Source organism: Apodemus sylvaticus, chromosome 3 (assembly GCF_947179515.1).
Source record: "Apodemus sylvaticus chromosome 3, mApoSyl1.1, whole genome shotgun sequence".
Taxonomy (NCBI): Eukaryota; Metazoa; Chordata; class Mammalia; order Rodentia; family Muridae; genus Apodemus; species Apodemus sylvaticus.
The window spans coordinates 86248744-86263448 of NC_067474.1; the positions used below are offsets into that span (position 1 = coordinate 86248744).

The 14705-nt window shown below is 39.0% G+C and overlaps 1 protein-coding gene across 1 annotated transcript in view; it reads left to right on the forward strand.

The window, feature by feature from the left end:
- The window catches only part of Frmd3 (FERM domain containing 3), a 207214-nt gene that overhangs the window by 62061 nt on the left and 130448 nt on the right, over positions 1 to 14705 (forward strand). The window contains exon 3 of the mRNA XM_052176669.1: positions 6272 to 6314. Within this exon, the coding sequence (XP_052032629.1) occupies positions 6272 to 6314 (43 nt within the window). The remainder of the gene's footprint in view (positions 1 to 6271; positions 6315 to 14705) is intronic.

A 14705-nucleotide genomic window follows, 5' to 3' on the forward strand; every position in this document is an offset into this window, starting at 1 on the left:
ACTCAAAACATAATCCACATATCAAATGAGATACAAGAAGAAAGGAGGAGTGGCCCCTGGTTCTGGAAAGACTCAGTGAAACAGTATTCGGCAAAACCAGAATGGGGAAGTGGGAAGGGGTGGGAGGGAGGACAGGGGAAGAGAAGGGGGCTTACGGGACTTTCGGGGAGTGGGGGGGCTAGAAAAGGGGAAATCATTTGAAATGTAAATAAATTATATCGAATAAAAAAAAAGGAAAAAAAAGATTGGAAACTACTGATTTGGCCACTCATTTTTTTCAGTTCTTGAGAAAATAAGAAATATTTATCAAAGAGAATATTGTTTGTTATGGTTAGGAGTACTGATCAGTAGAATGCTAAATACCCTTTCTTTCTGGTATTCCATTATGGTTTAGCTAGGTAACATGAGGCAAATCTTTTCAGATTAAGATCCACAGATTTCTAATTAGCAAATAAGTAGTTGTGAGAACTGAATAAGACACCCTATAGAAGAAGAAATTCTTGAGAGGCACCTGGTATTCAATCAACGCTTTTATTTAATTTTATGAGTATGAATTTACATTAAACAATAAAGATAATGCAGAGCATAGATGTTTATGGAAGACAGAAAGTATTATGGAGAGTCCATCAAAAACTCAGAGACAATTTATAGACATTTGAAAGTCTTTATTCCCCAGCCATCTTGAACTACACTCAGTAGTTTGGGATCTGATTAATCCTAACCATTTAGAGCAAGGGGCTTTTAAAGGCAACATTTGCATTCTGATATCCCAGTTGGCAGCTGCACTGGGAGGTTTTGAAAAAGCAAGCAGTTTTAATGAGCTAAGATAAGTTATCAGAACCTCTTGATTCCAGATTCCTAGAATAGAGTTAGTTTTCCACAGGATTCTTCATCAAGGAGATCAAATTCCAACTAAACTTAAGTGGCCTCAGCAAACAATACAAGTGAGAGGAACCTCTGCACTGGAACAAAAGGAGGTAGAGTAAACTGTTAAACCTTGGTAAGTTTTCTCTGCTTTTTTTTTCTTTCTAATATGGGCAGGTGCCCCTAAAAAGGACTTTGCTGAACTCAAGATATTTTTGACATGGAAATGCAACTCTCACCACAAAAGGGCTAAACAAAATATGAATGACCCAAGAACATAGATTTAGCTTGCTCAAATCCTGTGTTACAACAGCAAAGAAATTAGATTGAGTGTTTATAGTAACAGAAAAAAATAGTCATAAATCAAAACACATTTAAATACATTAATGGAACCATCAGAAAGGCTGAGTTATAGCAAAACAGGGAATGCTCTGCTACAGTCTTTAGATTCTTAGTTCTTTGACTGGTGGAAAATAGAGTTTTGTTAAGTTAATGTATTTATAAAGCTTTTTACCTGTTAGTCACCAGATGTTAGATCCAACAATGGAATAGGAAATAAATAGCTATTTAGTAGTGGAAAGGTGGCCTTAGGTAAATTTTAATTAGGTTTTGGACATACTGTCTCAATCACTAAAGGTCTATCCATCTAATCAGCTTTGTAGAAGGTTTCAGATTGAAGGTATAGCTTTTTTTTTTTTTTGAGACTTTCATTTATCTGTATATTGTTGATGCAAAAATCAACAGTTCTCATCTTAACAAGAATAAGAAATGGTTTATTCTGGAGTTGTTTTGAGTGACCATGGTCTAGGAACACAAATTTAGGTTATCCCAAATTCCTATTGCAAAGTGGAAGCAGTTTCATGAAAACAACTCAAACCTAAACAGAAGCAAATTGTCTGTCTTTTCATTGAAACAATGCAGGGCAACAATCTTTCTGCAGGAATAGAGCTTGAGCCCTCAGGGTAACTTTGGGCAGGTTTATGTCAGGGAATTGAGGGTAGGGAAGTTTTGGGTGTTGAGTCTGGGCTGTCTGTAGCTTTTCTGAGAATATGTAGGGGTGCAGAGTTCCAGTAGGAGCAGAGCTGAATACTTCTGGGCTTCTATGTTTACTTCTATGAATACTTCTATGTTTATTCCAACATATCACAACTCTAAAGGAATAAAAAGTTGGACTGAAGGTTCAAAACAGGAAATTTTGTAAGATGATCGTCATTTAGAAATGGGTTTTTTGTTTGGGAGATGCTTCCAGATGAGTAGGGGGCAAAGACGAACTGTTCAAGGGTGGAGGGACTAATGTGTCCTTAAGTTGGATAGTGTTAATGTCCTTCTGGCCTGATGGAGTTTTTGACCCTCTAGGTGATGAAAATTTGTAATCTTTGTTGGAGGAACTTGGTGAAGCAACTTTGAATGTACGATCAAATAATGAAATTAGCAATTTCATAGCTATTGGGTTCCTGAGTCACCTAAGGATTTCTTTTTATAATAGCCCTAAAGCCCCACTTTGTTGACCAGGATGGCCTTGAACTCATAGATATCTATCTGACTGCATCTGCACTCTGAGTGCAGTGCCACCACTGCCCTGCTGGATTTTTTTTTCTTTAGTCAGATCTAGCTCTCTTTCATTTATCAAGTACAACAGTAACCAAAGAATTCAGTTGGTCCTGATGGATGTTAAGCTGGTATGGAATTTCTTTAAGGTTTTCTGATAGCTAATGTGACAGAGATGTTAACTGATTCAGGGAAGGCTTCAGGGAAGATGATTTGGTTCCGAGACCTGAAAAATAAATGTCCAGAAGAGGGAGTGAATTGAATACCACATTAGTCTCCTGTTTTACATGACTAGATATTCTTTTAGAGGTTTTGGGACACAAATCACTTTGTGATACATGATACCCCCATGATAACGGGGTCATGTAGAAACAGCAACAGCTAACGTGCTTCAGAGGAGGTACAATAATAACACTTAACAGATGGCAAAGATCCAGAACATAAAGCAGTAATCTGATGATATGTATTCTTGAACTGTGTTATGTGAGAAGGATAGTATCTGTAACACATGAAGAGTAAGATCAGTAAGTCTACTGCAATTCCTACTGAGGTCATAGTGAACAAAATATGTAGAATGTGTGTGTGTGTGTGTGTGTGTGTGTGTTGTATATATATATATATATATATGTATATATGTATATATAATCTATATTATATATAATATAAATAATATATATTATATATATGTATGTATGTATATATATACATATATATTCATGTGTATGAAATATACTTATCATTTTAATCTTTGTTATACCTTCCTGCAGGGTGTTTACCACCATGTAGACAAGCAAAATTAGTTTGTCTTTCTGTACTGTTAAGAGCAATTGAGGATCCAGTCCTGAGGAGTCACTTGGGATTGTGAGGAAGGTTTGAGTCCTAGAACCTTTCTTCACCAGTTGTTCATCTATGTGAGAACACACCAAAGCCTTTGCTGGGCCTGACTATGGTTTTCTCTGAAAACCACTGAAAAGTACTGAGGAAGGCTTTCTCATGTGTTGAGCCTCCTTTTTGTAGAGTGGATACTGGTTAGAATTAATTGAATGGGTTCTTCATGGCCTCCCTGAAAAAGAGAGTGAACATTTCCAGAAATTGCCCACAGTTCCCTGGGATCTCACTGATCTTAGAGGTGAAAATGTTCTCCCTCATAATTCCTCTGACCACATTAGACTAGCCCTCAGGTATGGATACCAAATACCCAGAAAGTCAATTCCAGCAATTTGGTACTTATAACTACTGTTTAATATTTTAATAGCTGAAAATGTCTAAATAAACTTTGATTGACTCAACATGCATTCTAGCCAGGTTTTTGTAATTTGTTAATCTTAGATCTTAAAAATTTTGATACATACACACACACACACATATATATATATATATATATATATATATATATATATATATATATATATATATATATATATATGAATTGTTTTCTTAATATTATAAGACATAATAACATTAACAAATGAAATACTATCTGCTTTGATAATATCCTCCAGGCATATGGTAAGGTCCCAATGGCAAACCAAAGTTTAATTTTATCAAAGTTCATCCTGGGAAACCAATGCGTTTCTTGAACTTGCTTATAAGGAGTTGGTAAGGAGTTACTGGTAGCAGTGTGAGTGTCCCTGAAACAATTAGACTGAAAACTCTTTGTATGGATAAGGATGTTTTATAGTCACAGAGATAACTATCACCTCGTCTTACTTTAACCCTTTATCCATATATAATTGACTGAGCTGGACTATTAAGCTCCCTTTTATGTGGAAGAGTATTAACATTTAGTATCTTATGTCAGCATAAACGAAAGTATGAAGATGATACTTAATTGTAACTTGCTATGTGTGTTTTTATATCCCTTTAAAGACTGCTCTTTTCTGAATAGAAACAGAGGAAGAGTGGACCTTGGGAAAGGGGAGGTGATGGTGGAGGGAACTGGGAGGAATGAAAGGAAGAGAAACTGTGGTCAGAATTAATGTATGAAAGAAAAATAAATATTTTTTTTAAATTGATAATCTCATATTTGAAATCAAATGAAAGATTTAGTACCATACTCATAAGTTAACTTGGCATTAAGGAATTATTATTATCATCATTTTCCATTATTATTACTTTTATTAATTGCAGTTTTACTATGAAAAAAATAGAAGTGGAACCATGTCAAAACTTTAGTTTACATGAACACTTATTTATAAATCAATTTTGTGCTATGTTCATGATGTATAAGAACAAACCATAACTACATGTGGTCAGTGTATGTGTGTGTGTGTGTGTGTTCACATACATAATCATATTTAAGACATGTATTAATAAACCAATATATGAACATTATTTTATTTGTTCCAATTGTATTTTCTACAATCCTCATGTGAAAGGGAAGCTTAACACAGATATCTTTGGCAAACACATTGTTAGATTGGGAAGAAGCAAAAGAAAGCATGTGAGGAATAACGGAGAACTGAGGTGGGGGACCTCTTCTTACCCCAGGGTATAATGGGTCTGGAGACCCCAGGCAGAAATGGCAAGCCTTAATACCCAGCAGAGCCTATTGTAGTGGCTCTTCACTGACAGCATCTTGTCCCTCTTAGGATTTATGAATCTTTGTTCCTTGGGCTCTTTTCTGGGTCACAGAATCAAAGCACCAGCATGACCCAGGACAGAGATTTGGAGACCATTCCAAGAAAAACATGCTTGGAGTCTTAAATGGGAGGGCCAGGCCCATAGTCAAGAGCCAGCTTCTCTGATTAAACAGCACAAGACAATTTGACAGTACTGGCTGCTCTACTTTGATAGGAAGGGGCCTATTAGCTAGATTAGCATATGAGAAAGTTTGAGGAATTAGGTTTAGAAGTTTACACTGGTAAAACTGTAGAAATCATGGAATAAAACAAAGGGTCTGAGGGAAGACAGAAAACAGACTTGAAAGTGAAACACTTCCCACCTGTCATTCTGTCACACAAAGTTTTCTGAGTCAGTGAGACGCTGAAGCTAGAAAGTATTATCCAAGTTGTATTGAGTCCAGACCTCAGTACAGTAACATCTTGAGGTTTGTTTCCATACAGTCCAAAGTATCTGAGAATGGAGATCTTGGACATCATTATGGGCAAAATATGAGGATTCTTCCCAGTAATAAGTATCACCTACAACCAGAAAGTGACTGCAAGTGAATGACTAAGGGCTAGAATGGGTTTTTAAAACTTGGTAGACAAAGCCAAATGTAGGAATCTGGAAGAACCCTTGAGGCTCAAAATTCTAGTTACTTTATAGGCAAAGCCAGAGGAACACATATGCCCAGCTATGGTGTCTGTCCAGAGTACCCTTATACTGAACCTGAGCCTTAACTTGTTGTTTGAATATGGGATGGATTCAGTGTAGACAAATGATAAAAAGCTCCTGTTCTGGAGGTGAGAGGGACAACCGAGCTAGATCAATAAGGGAAAGAAAGAAAAGAGCCAAAAACCAAGTTTAATCCTTAACCAATAAAAGTCTCCCAAATGAGAAAATTATTATGGCATTGGAATTTGCACTGTTCACATAGGGGGAGGCCAAAGGAGTTGCTCCTTTGTCATCTTAGCCCATAGGGAGTTTGTGCTGAGGAGATGAGGGCAAGAGAAAGGGAATTAAGGGAAATAAAGTAGTCAGCTGGGGAGGAGTCATTGAAGCCCCTCATTGTTTCCCAAAGTGTTAGATTGGAATGGACTGGGACAACTGGAAAGAAATGAGAGCTCAAGTCCGACCTCAACAGAAGCAGGCAAGAACTTCAGTTCTAATCAGTCAGTCTCTGCAGACACAGCTTTTATTTCATGAGTTTCCATTCATACCACCAATCTTTGTTTTGTTTTTGTTTTCTCCCTAGCACTGGCTTGAGCCTAACAAGTCAATCTTCAAGCAAATGAAATGTAAGTGTCAAGCTATGGTTTTACTTCTGCTTCAATATATTCAAAAATAAATTGTGTTTCCTAACAATGCTGCACCTCTCTAGAGATAAGGGTGGTGAGAAATATATGGGTGACTGGCAGCTTCTTTCTTTGAGAACTATGAATCTTCTCCCCTTTTTCTCTGACCGTGGCTCCCATACACTCATAAATTCAACTGTCCGCAGTACCTCTCTCTATCTGCCTTGCTTGTTCTCATATTTCTTGTTGGAATCGGAGCTTTGAAATTATGTGGTTAAATGTCTGTTTGCCATAAATACTTGCCTCTGGATTGTAGCAATTGGTAGTACAGTTTGTAGAATTGTATGTAGTCTCAAGTGGTGATGTGAGAAGTGGGTGTGTTTGGAAACTGAAATTACACTAACAACCTCACTGGATGGTACTAATTTTTTTCTTTTCCCCCCAACTCAAAAAATAAAAAAAAAGTAAAAAGATTTTCTTTCTGGTAATTATTTTAAAACTCTGGTTTTGTGAACATAACTTCTTTCTAGAATCCTTTGTCTCTCACTATAGGCATTGCGACTAAGTTATTGAATTTTATTCTTAAGGGACATGATTCTTTGTCTAAGTCACCCCATACACACACACACACACACACACACACACACACACACACGTACACACGCGCACACACGCGCACACACGCACACACAATTCCTAGCAGGTACCTCAAAAAACCATAGCCTGCTTTTAAAGTCTACCCCACCCTGTGCTGGCTGGCTGGATTTGTTGTTGTTGTTGTTGTTGTTATTGTTGTTGTTGTTGCTTCCTGTTGTTATTGATTTTTAAATTAACACAAGCTAGGATCATCCAGAAAGGGGAATTACAAATGAGGAAAATGCCTCTATCAGACTAGGCTATAACAAGATCGGTGGGAATTTGTGGGAGATTTTTGTGTGTGTGTGAATGATTAATGAGGGAAGACGCAGCTAACTGTGTGTGGTAACCACCTTCAGCAGGTGGCCTTAAGGTGTATAAGAAATCACACCAGGCAAGATACAGATATCAAGCCAGTAAGTAGAATGCCTCCATGGCCTCTAATTTAGTTTCTACCTTGAGTTCCTATACTGACTTTCCTTCAAGATAGACTATAAACTGTAAGCTGAAAGAAACCCTTTCCTCCCTAAGCTGATTTTGATGATGATGTATTGTCATAGGAATAGAAATCTAACAAAAGCAAAAAAATCAGGATAAGGATCACATGATAATGCTTTGAAGCAGGTGATTTAGTCAAGTTGTTTTTTTGTAGGATTGTGGAATTGTTTAGAAATTCGAGGTACTTAACAGATTGCTGTGGAAACTTAGAAGACAATGCTAGCAGTAATGCGCAGGAAGGGAGACCTGATTTGTTAGCTTTCAGGGGGAAATTTTAGAGTCTCCTAAAGAATATACTAATACTATTCATGTGATAATTTGAATGACAAGCCTGTGGTTTCCAGGCTTTTTAGTAAGGGTTGAAAAATCACATGTTTAAGAAAATTCTCGGACCACTGACATGTAATATTTGCTTTACTGAGAAATTGGAGGCTAATTAGATGAGATTGAAAAATTAGCTATGACTAAGAAGAAATTGGTAACATGATGAAATCTACAGTTTGTCCTCAGGGTCAGCACACAGACTTCTATGTTCCAGATGGTACATCTCATGCTGGCAGATGATCTTGGTAAGGTGTGAGAGTCTCCTTTGTGTTACTGATTTTGGAGGCATGAGAGTTGCCAGACTGAGGGAAAACATGGGGAGCAGTTGTGACATGGTAACAGGAGAGGCCATTGGTGAACATAGAACTATAGTTGCAATGAAGATGTCATGATTAAAAGAACCATTTTTAGGCAAATGGTTTGATCTGGAAAATATCATCCTAAGTGACGTAACCCAATCACAAAAGAATACACATGGAATGCAATCTCTGATAAGTGGATATTAATTAGCCCAGAAACCCTGAATACCCAAGGCACAAATTGCATAACAAATGACTCCCATGAAGAAGTATGGAGAGGGTCCTGATCCTGGAAAGGATTGATCTAGCATTGGAGGGGAATATAAGGACAGAGAAAAAGGAGGGAGGTGTTTGGAGAATGGATGGAGAGAAGAAGGTTTATGGGACATATGGGGAGGGGGGATCCGGGAAAGGGGAAATCATTTGGAATGTAAACAAAGAATATAGAAAATAAAAATATTAAAAAAAAAAAAATAAAAGAATCATGGAGAAAAGCTGAGGTATGGTACTATGAGAAAGACCAAAAGAGGACATGGCAAAATTAGGACCCTGGTTGCCATGGAAACCCAGTATAAAATAAATAAAGGAGAGAAATGGAGGCTTGGAACCATGTGACAGTCTACAGTCTCAGATGAAGGACAAGAAGGGCATTGGGGAATGCTAAATTGTAAGACAACAACTTAAGGAAGCTAGGTCCCTGAACAGCAGCGAAAGATTGTGGCAGCAGTAGTGCATCCAGGGGAGAGGGCTGCCACCAGCAGAACCGAGGCAACAGGGACCAGGCAGGCCCTGCCCCGGCTACCACTGGCCACCACTGGCCAACCAGGCTGCGTGCAGCGCAGTTGCAGCACTTTTTACAGCAGTGAAGCCCCATTAGAGCTCTGCCTACTGCCAGCCATTTATGAGAGGCGCTCCGCCATCTTGGCTCCCAGACACCAGAAAGATCTGACATTGCCAGATACGCAGACATAGTCTGAGGCTAACATCTGTTGGGTCTAAACCTGTCAGGCTTTTGGCTGTACCCAGGCCCTGGGCAGCTCAGTAGGCCATCTGTGTGCCAACCCAGCCAGAAGGTTGTTTGCCCTGCAGACTGCCCAGCACTTGCAGGGGCATGCCCACCATCTTGGCTTCAGGACACCAGAGAGATCTAACAGAAAAAGCCAGCTAGCAGACATAGCCTGAGGCTGACATCGCTTGGGTCTAAGCCTGCAGGCTTTTGCCTGCACCCAGGCCCTGGGCAGCTTGGTGGACCGTCTGTGCTCCAACCCGGTTGGGGGTCATTTGCCCTGCAGACTGCCCAGCACTTGCGGGGGCGTACCTTGCCATCTTGGCTACCTGACAGAACCAGTTATCAGGCATAGCCCGAGGCGAACATCGCACAGGCCTAAGCCTGTCAGGCTTTTACCTGGACTCAGGGCCTGGGCAGTTTGGCAGGCCATTTGTGCACCAACCTGGTTGAGGGATCTTTTGTCCTGCAGAGGGATCAGGACTTGGAAAAAGGTCCCCACAGCATCTGCCATCATCACCCCCTGACGGAAAACATGGGCAACACCAGGTTCACTGAGACAATTTGGGGTAGATCACACTAGGGCTTCAAGGGCACCCAAGAGGAGGGCAGCACATCAGTAGTCTGTGCCAGGGGAAACCCAGTCATCCAAAGGTGCTGAAATAGCCTTACAGCTCACAGGAGGTTCAAACACCAGCCAGTGACAACAAGACCAACTAAGGTCAGAGATGAAAAGATGGCAAAAGTCAAATGTAGGAACGTTACTAACAGAAATCTAGGCAATATGGCAGCATCTGAACCCAATTCTCCAACAATAGCAAGTCCCGGATGTCCCAACACACCAGAAAAACAAGATTTGGATTCAAAATCACTGGTCATGATGCTGCTAGAGGAACACAAAAAGGACATAAATAAATCTCTTAAAGAAATACAGGGGAACATGAATAAGTTAGAAGCCATTACAATGGAAACACAAAAATCACTTAAAGAAATTCAGGAGAATATGAGTCAACAGATAGAAGACAATAAAGAGGAAACACAAAAATCACTTAAAGAAAGGAAGGAGATATTGAGTCAACAGGCAAAAATCATGAAAGATGAAACACAAAAATCTCTTAAAGAATTACAGTAAAACACAAACAAGTGAAGGAACTGAGCAAAACCATCCAGGATCTAAGAACGGGAGTAGAAACAACTAAGAAATCACAAAGGGAGACAATTTTGGAGATAAAAAACCTTGGGAAGAAATCAGGGGCAATAGATGCAAATATCAACAACAGAATACAATAGATAGAAGAAAGAATCTCAGATGTGGAAGATACCATAGGAACCATTGACTCAACAGTGAAAGAAAATGCAAAAAGCAAAAAGCTTGTAACCCAAAACATCCAGGAAATCCAGGACACAATTAGAAGACCAAACCTAAGGATTATAGGAATAGATGAAAATGAAGATTTACAACTTAAAGGGACAGTAAATATCTTCAACAAAATTATGGAAGAACACTTCCGTAACCTAAAGAGGGAGATGTCCATGAATATGCAAGAAGCCTACAGAACTCCTAACAGACTGGGCCAGAACAGAAATACCTCCCGTCACATAATAATCAAAACCCCAAATGCACTAAACAAAGAAAAAATATTAAAGGCAATAAGAGAAAAAGGCCAAGTAACATATAAAGGAAGACCTATCAGAATTACACCAGACTCCTCACCAGAGACCATGAAAGCAAGAAGATCCTGGGCAGAGCTCATGCGGACTCTAAGAGAACACAAATGCCAGCCAAGACTACTATACCCAGCAAAACTCTTAATCACAATAGATGGAGAAACCAAGATATTCTATGACAAAACCAAGTTTACCCAATATCTTTCCACAAACCCAGCCCTACAATGGATAATAGGTAGAAAATGCCAGTACAAGGAGGAAAACTACACCCTGGAAAAAGCAAGATAGTAACCTTCTTTCATCAAACCCAAAAGAAGATAACCACTCAAATATAAAAATAACAACAAAATGACAGGAAGTAATAATCACTATTCCTTAATATCTCTTAACATCATTGGACTCAATAACCCAATAAAAAGGCATAGACTAACAGACTGGATAAGGAAACAGGACCCTACATTTTGCTGCATACAGGAGACACACCTCAGTGTCAAAGACAAAAACTACCTTAGAGTAAAAGGCTGGAAGACAATCTTTCAAGCCAATGGTCTCGGGAAACGAGCCAGAGTAGCCATTCTACTCAATATCAGACAAAATTGACTTTCAACCTAAAGTCATCAGAAGAGACACAGAGGGACACTTCTTGCAGGTCAAAGGAAAAATCTGCCAAGAAGAACTCTCAATTCTTAACATGTAGGCAGCAAATACAAGGGCACCCTCATTCATAAAAGAAACTTTACTAAAGCTCAAAGCACACATTGCACCTAACACAATAATTGTGGGAGACTTCAACACTCCATTCTCCTCAGTGGACCGATCAGGAAAACAGAAACTAAACAGGGACACAATAAAACTAATTGAAGCTTTGGACCAATTGGATTTAACAGATATTTATAGAACATTTCATCCTAAAGCAAAAGAATGTACCTTTTTCTCAGCACCTCATGGTACATTCTCCAAAATCGACCATATAATTGGTCACAAGACATACCTCAACAAATAAATATAAGAAGATAGAACTAATCCCATGCCTCCTATCAGATCACTATGGAGTAAAAGTGGTCTTCAATAGCAACAAAAACAACAGAAAGTCCACATACACATGGAGGCTGAACAATACGCTACTCAATGATATGTTGGCCAAAGAAGAAATAAAGAAACAAATCAAAGACTTTTTATAATTTAACGAAAATGAAGACACAACATATCCAAATCTATGGGACACAATGAAAGCAGTGCTAAGAGGAAAACTCATATCCACTACATAAACAAACTCAAAGAAAAGGACCACATGGTCATTTCATTGGATGCTGAAAACGCATTTGATAAAATTCAGCATCCTTTCATGCTCAATGTCTTGGAAAGAACAGGAATTCAAGGCCCATACCTAAACATAGTAAAAGCAATATGCAGCAAACTGGTAGCCAACATTGAACTAAATGGAGGGAAACTTGAAGCAATCCCACTAAAATCAGGGACTAGACAAGGCTGCCCCCTCTCTCCATATCTTTTCAATATTGGACTCGGAGGTACTAGCTAGGGCAATTAGACAATATAAAGAGCTGAAAGGGATACAAGTTGGAAAGGAAGAAGTCAAACTATCACTATTTGCAGAGATATGATAGTATACTTAAGTGACCCAAAATAACTCCACCAGAAAACTCCTACAGCTGATAAACAATTTAGCAAAGTGGCAGGTTATAAAATCAACTCAAGCAAATCAGTAGCCTTCCTATACTCAATAGTATCCTTCCTATACTCAAAGGATAAGCAGTCTGAGATAGAAATTAGGGAAATTACACATTTCACAATAGCCACAAACAATATAAGGTATCTAGGTGTGACTCTGACCAAACAAGTGAAAGACCTGTATGACAAGAACTTCAAGTCTCTGAAGAAGGAAATGGAAGACCTCAGAAAATGGAAAAATCTTCCATGCTCGTGGATTGGCAGGATTAATATAGTTAAAATGGCCGTCTTGCCAAAAAGCAGTCTACAGATTCAGTGCAATACCCCTAAAAATCCCAACTTAGTTCTTCATAGAGTTAGAAAGAGCAATTCTCAAATTCATCTGGAATAACAAAAAACCCGGGATAGCTAAAACTATTCTCAACAAGAAAAGAAATTGTGGGGGAATTTCAAAAGAAATCCAGAAACTTCTGCGAGGAAGTTTCCCAGACCTCAAGCAATACTACTGAGTAATAGTGTTAAAAACTGCATGGTATTGGTACAGTGACAGGCAGACAGACCAATGGAATAGGATTGAAGATCCAGAAATGAACCCACTCACCTATGGCCACTTGATCTTCGACAAAGGAGCTGAAAATATCCAGTGGAAAAGATAGCCTTTTCAACAAATGGTGCTGGTTCAACTGGAGGTCAGCATGCAGAAGAATGCAAATTGATCCATCCTTATCTCCTTGTACTAAGCTCAACTCCAAGTGGATCAAGGACCTCCACATAAAACCAGACACACTGAAACTAATAGAAAAGAAACTGGGGAAGACCCTTGAGGACATTGGCACAGGGGGAAAGTTCCTGAACAGAACACCAATAGCTTATGCTCTTAGATCAAGAATTGACAAATGGGACCTCATAAAATTACAAAGTTTCTGTAAGGCAAAGAACACCATCAAAAGGACAAATCGGCAACCAACAAATTGGGAAAAGATCTTCACCAACCCTACATCTGACAGAGGACTAATAGCCAATATATACAAAGAACTCAAGAAGTTAGACCCCAGAAAACCAAATAACCCTATTAAAAAATGAGGTACAGAACTAAACAAAGAATTTTCACCTGAAGAACTTCAGATGGCTGAGAAGCATCTTAACAAATGTTCAACATCATTAGTCATTAGAAAAATGCAAATCAAAACAATCCTGAGATTTCACCTCACACAAGTCAGAATGGCTAAGATTAAAAACTCAGGAGACAGCAGGTGTTGGCGAGGAAGTGGAGAAAGAGGAACACTCCTCCACTGCTGGTGGGGTTGCAAATTGGTACAACCACTCTGGAAATCAGACTGGCAGTTCCTCAGAAAACTGGGCATGACACTTCCGGAGGACCCTGCTATTCCACTCCTGGGCATATATCCAGAGGATTCCACAGCATGTAATAAGGATACAGGCTCTACCATGTTCATAGCAATCCTATTTATAATAGCCATAAGCTGGAAAGAACTCAGATGCCCCTCACCGGAGGAATGGATACCAAAAAATGTGGCATATATACACAATGAAGTACTATTCAGCCATTAGAAATAAATGAATTTATGAAATTCTTAGACAAATGGATGGAGCTGGAGAACATCATACTAAGTGAGGTAATCCAGCCTCAAAAGATCAATCATGGTATGCACTCACTGATAAGTGGATATTAGCCTAGGAACTTGGAACACCCAAGACATAATCCACATATCAAATGATGTCCAAGAAGAACGGAGGAGTGGCCCCTGGTTTTGGAAAGGCTCAGTGCTGCAATATAGGGCAATACCAGAACAGGGAAGTGGGAAAAGGTGGATGGGGGAACAGGGGGAGGGAAGAGGGCTTATGGGACTTTAGGGTAGTGGGCAGCCAGGAAAGGGGAAATCATTTGAAATGTAAATAAAAAATATATCGAATAAAAACAATTAAAAAAGACAACAACTTAGGCACAGCAGCAGGTGTGGAGACAGCCTGAGCTTATGATCACGTCTTTTTTATGCCAATACCTTGTGATTTTTTTGTTGTTGTTGTTATTACTATAGTTCTATAGAACGGCTTGAAATCAGAGATGGTAATACCTCCAGAAGTTCTTTACAGTACAGGATTGTTTTCGCTGTCCTGAGTTTTTTGTTTTTCTGTATAAACTTCAGAATTGTTTTTTCAAGTTATGTAAAGAATTGTGATGGAATTTTGATTGGATTCCATTGAATCTGCAGATTGATTTTAGGAGAATGGTCATTTTTGCTATGTTATTCC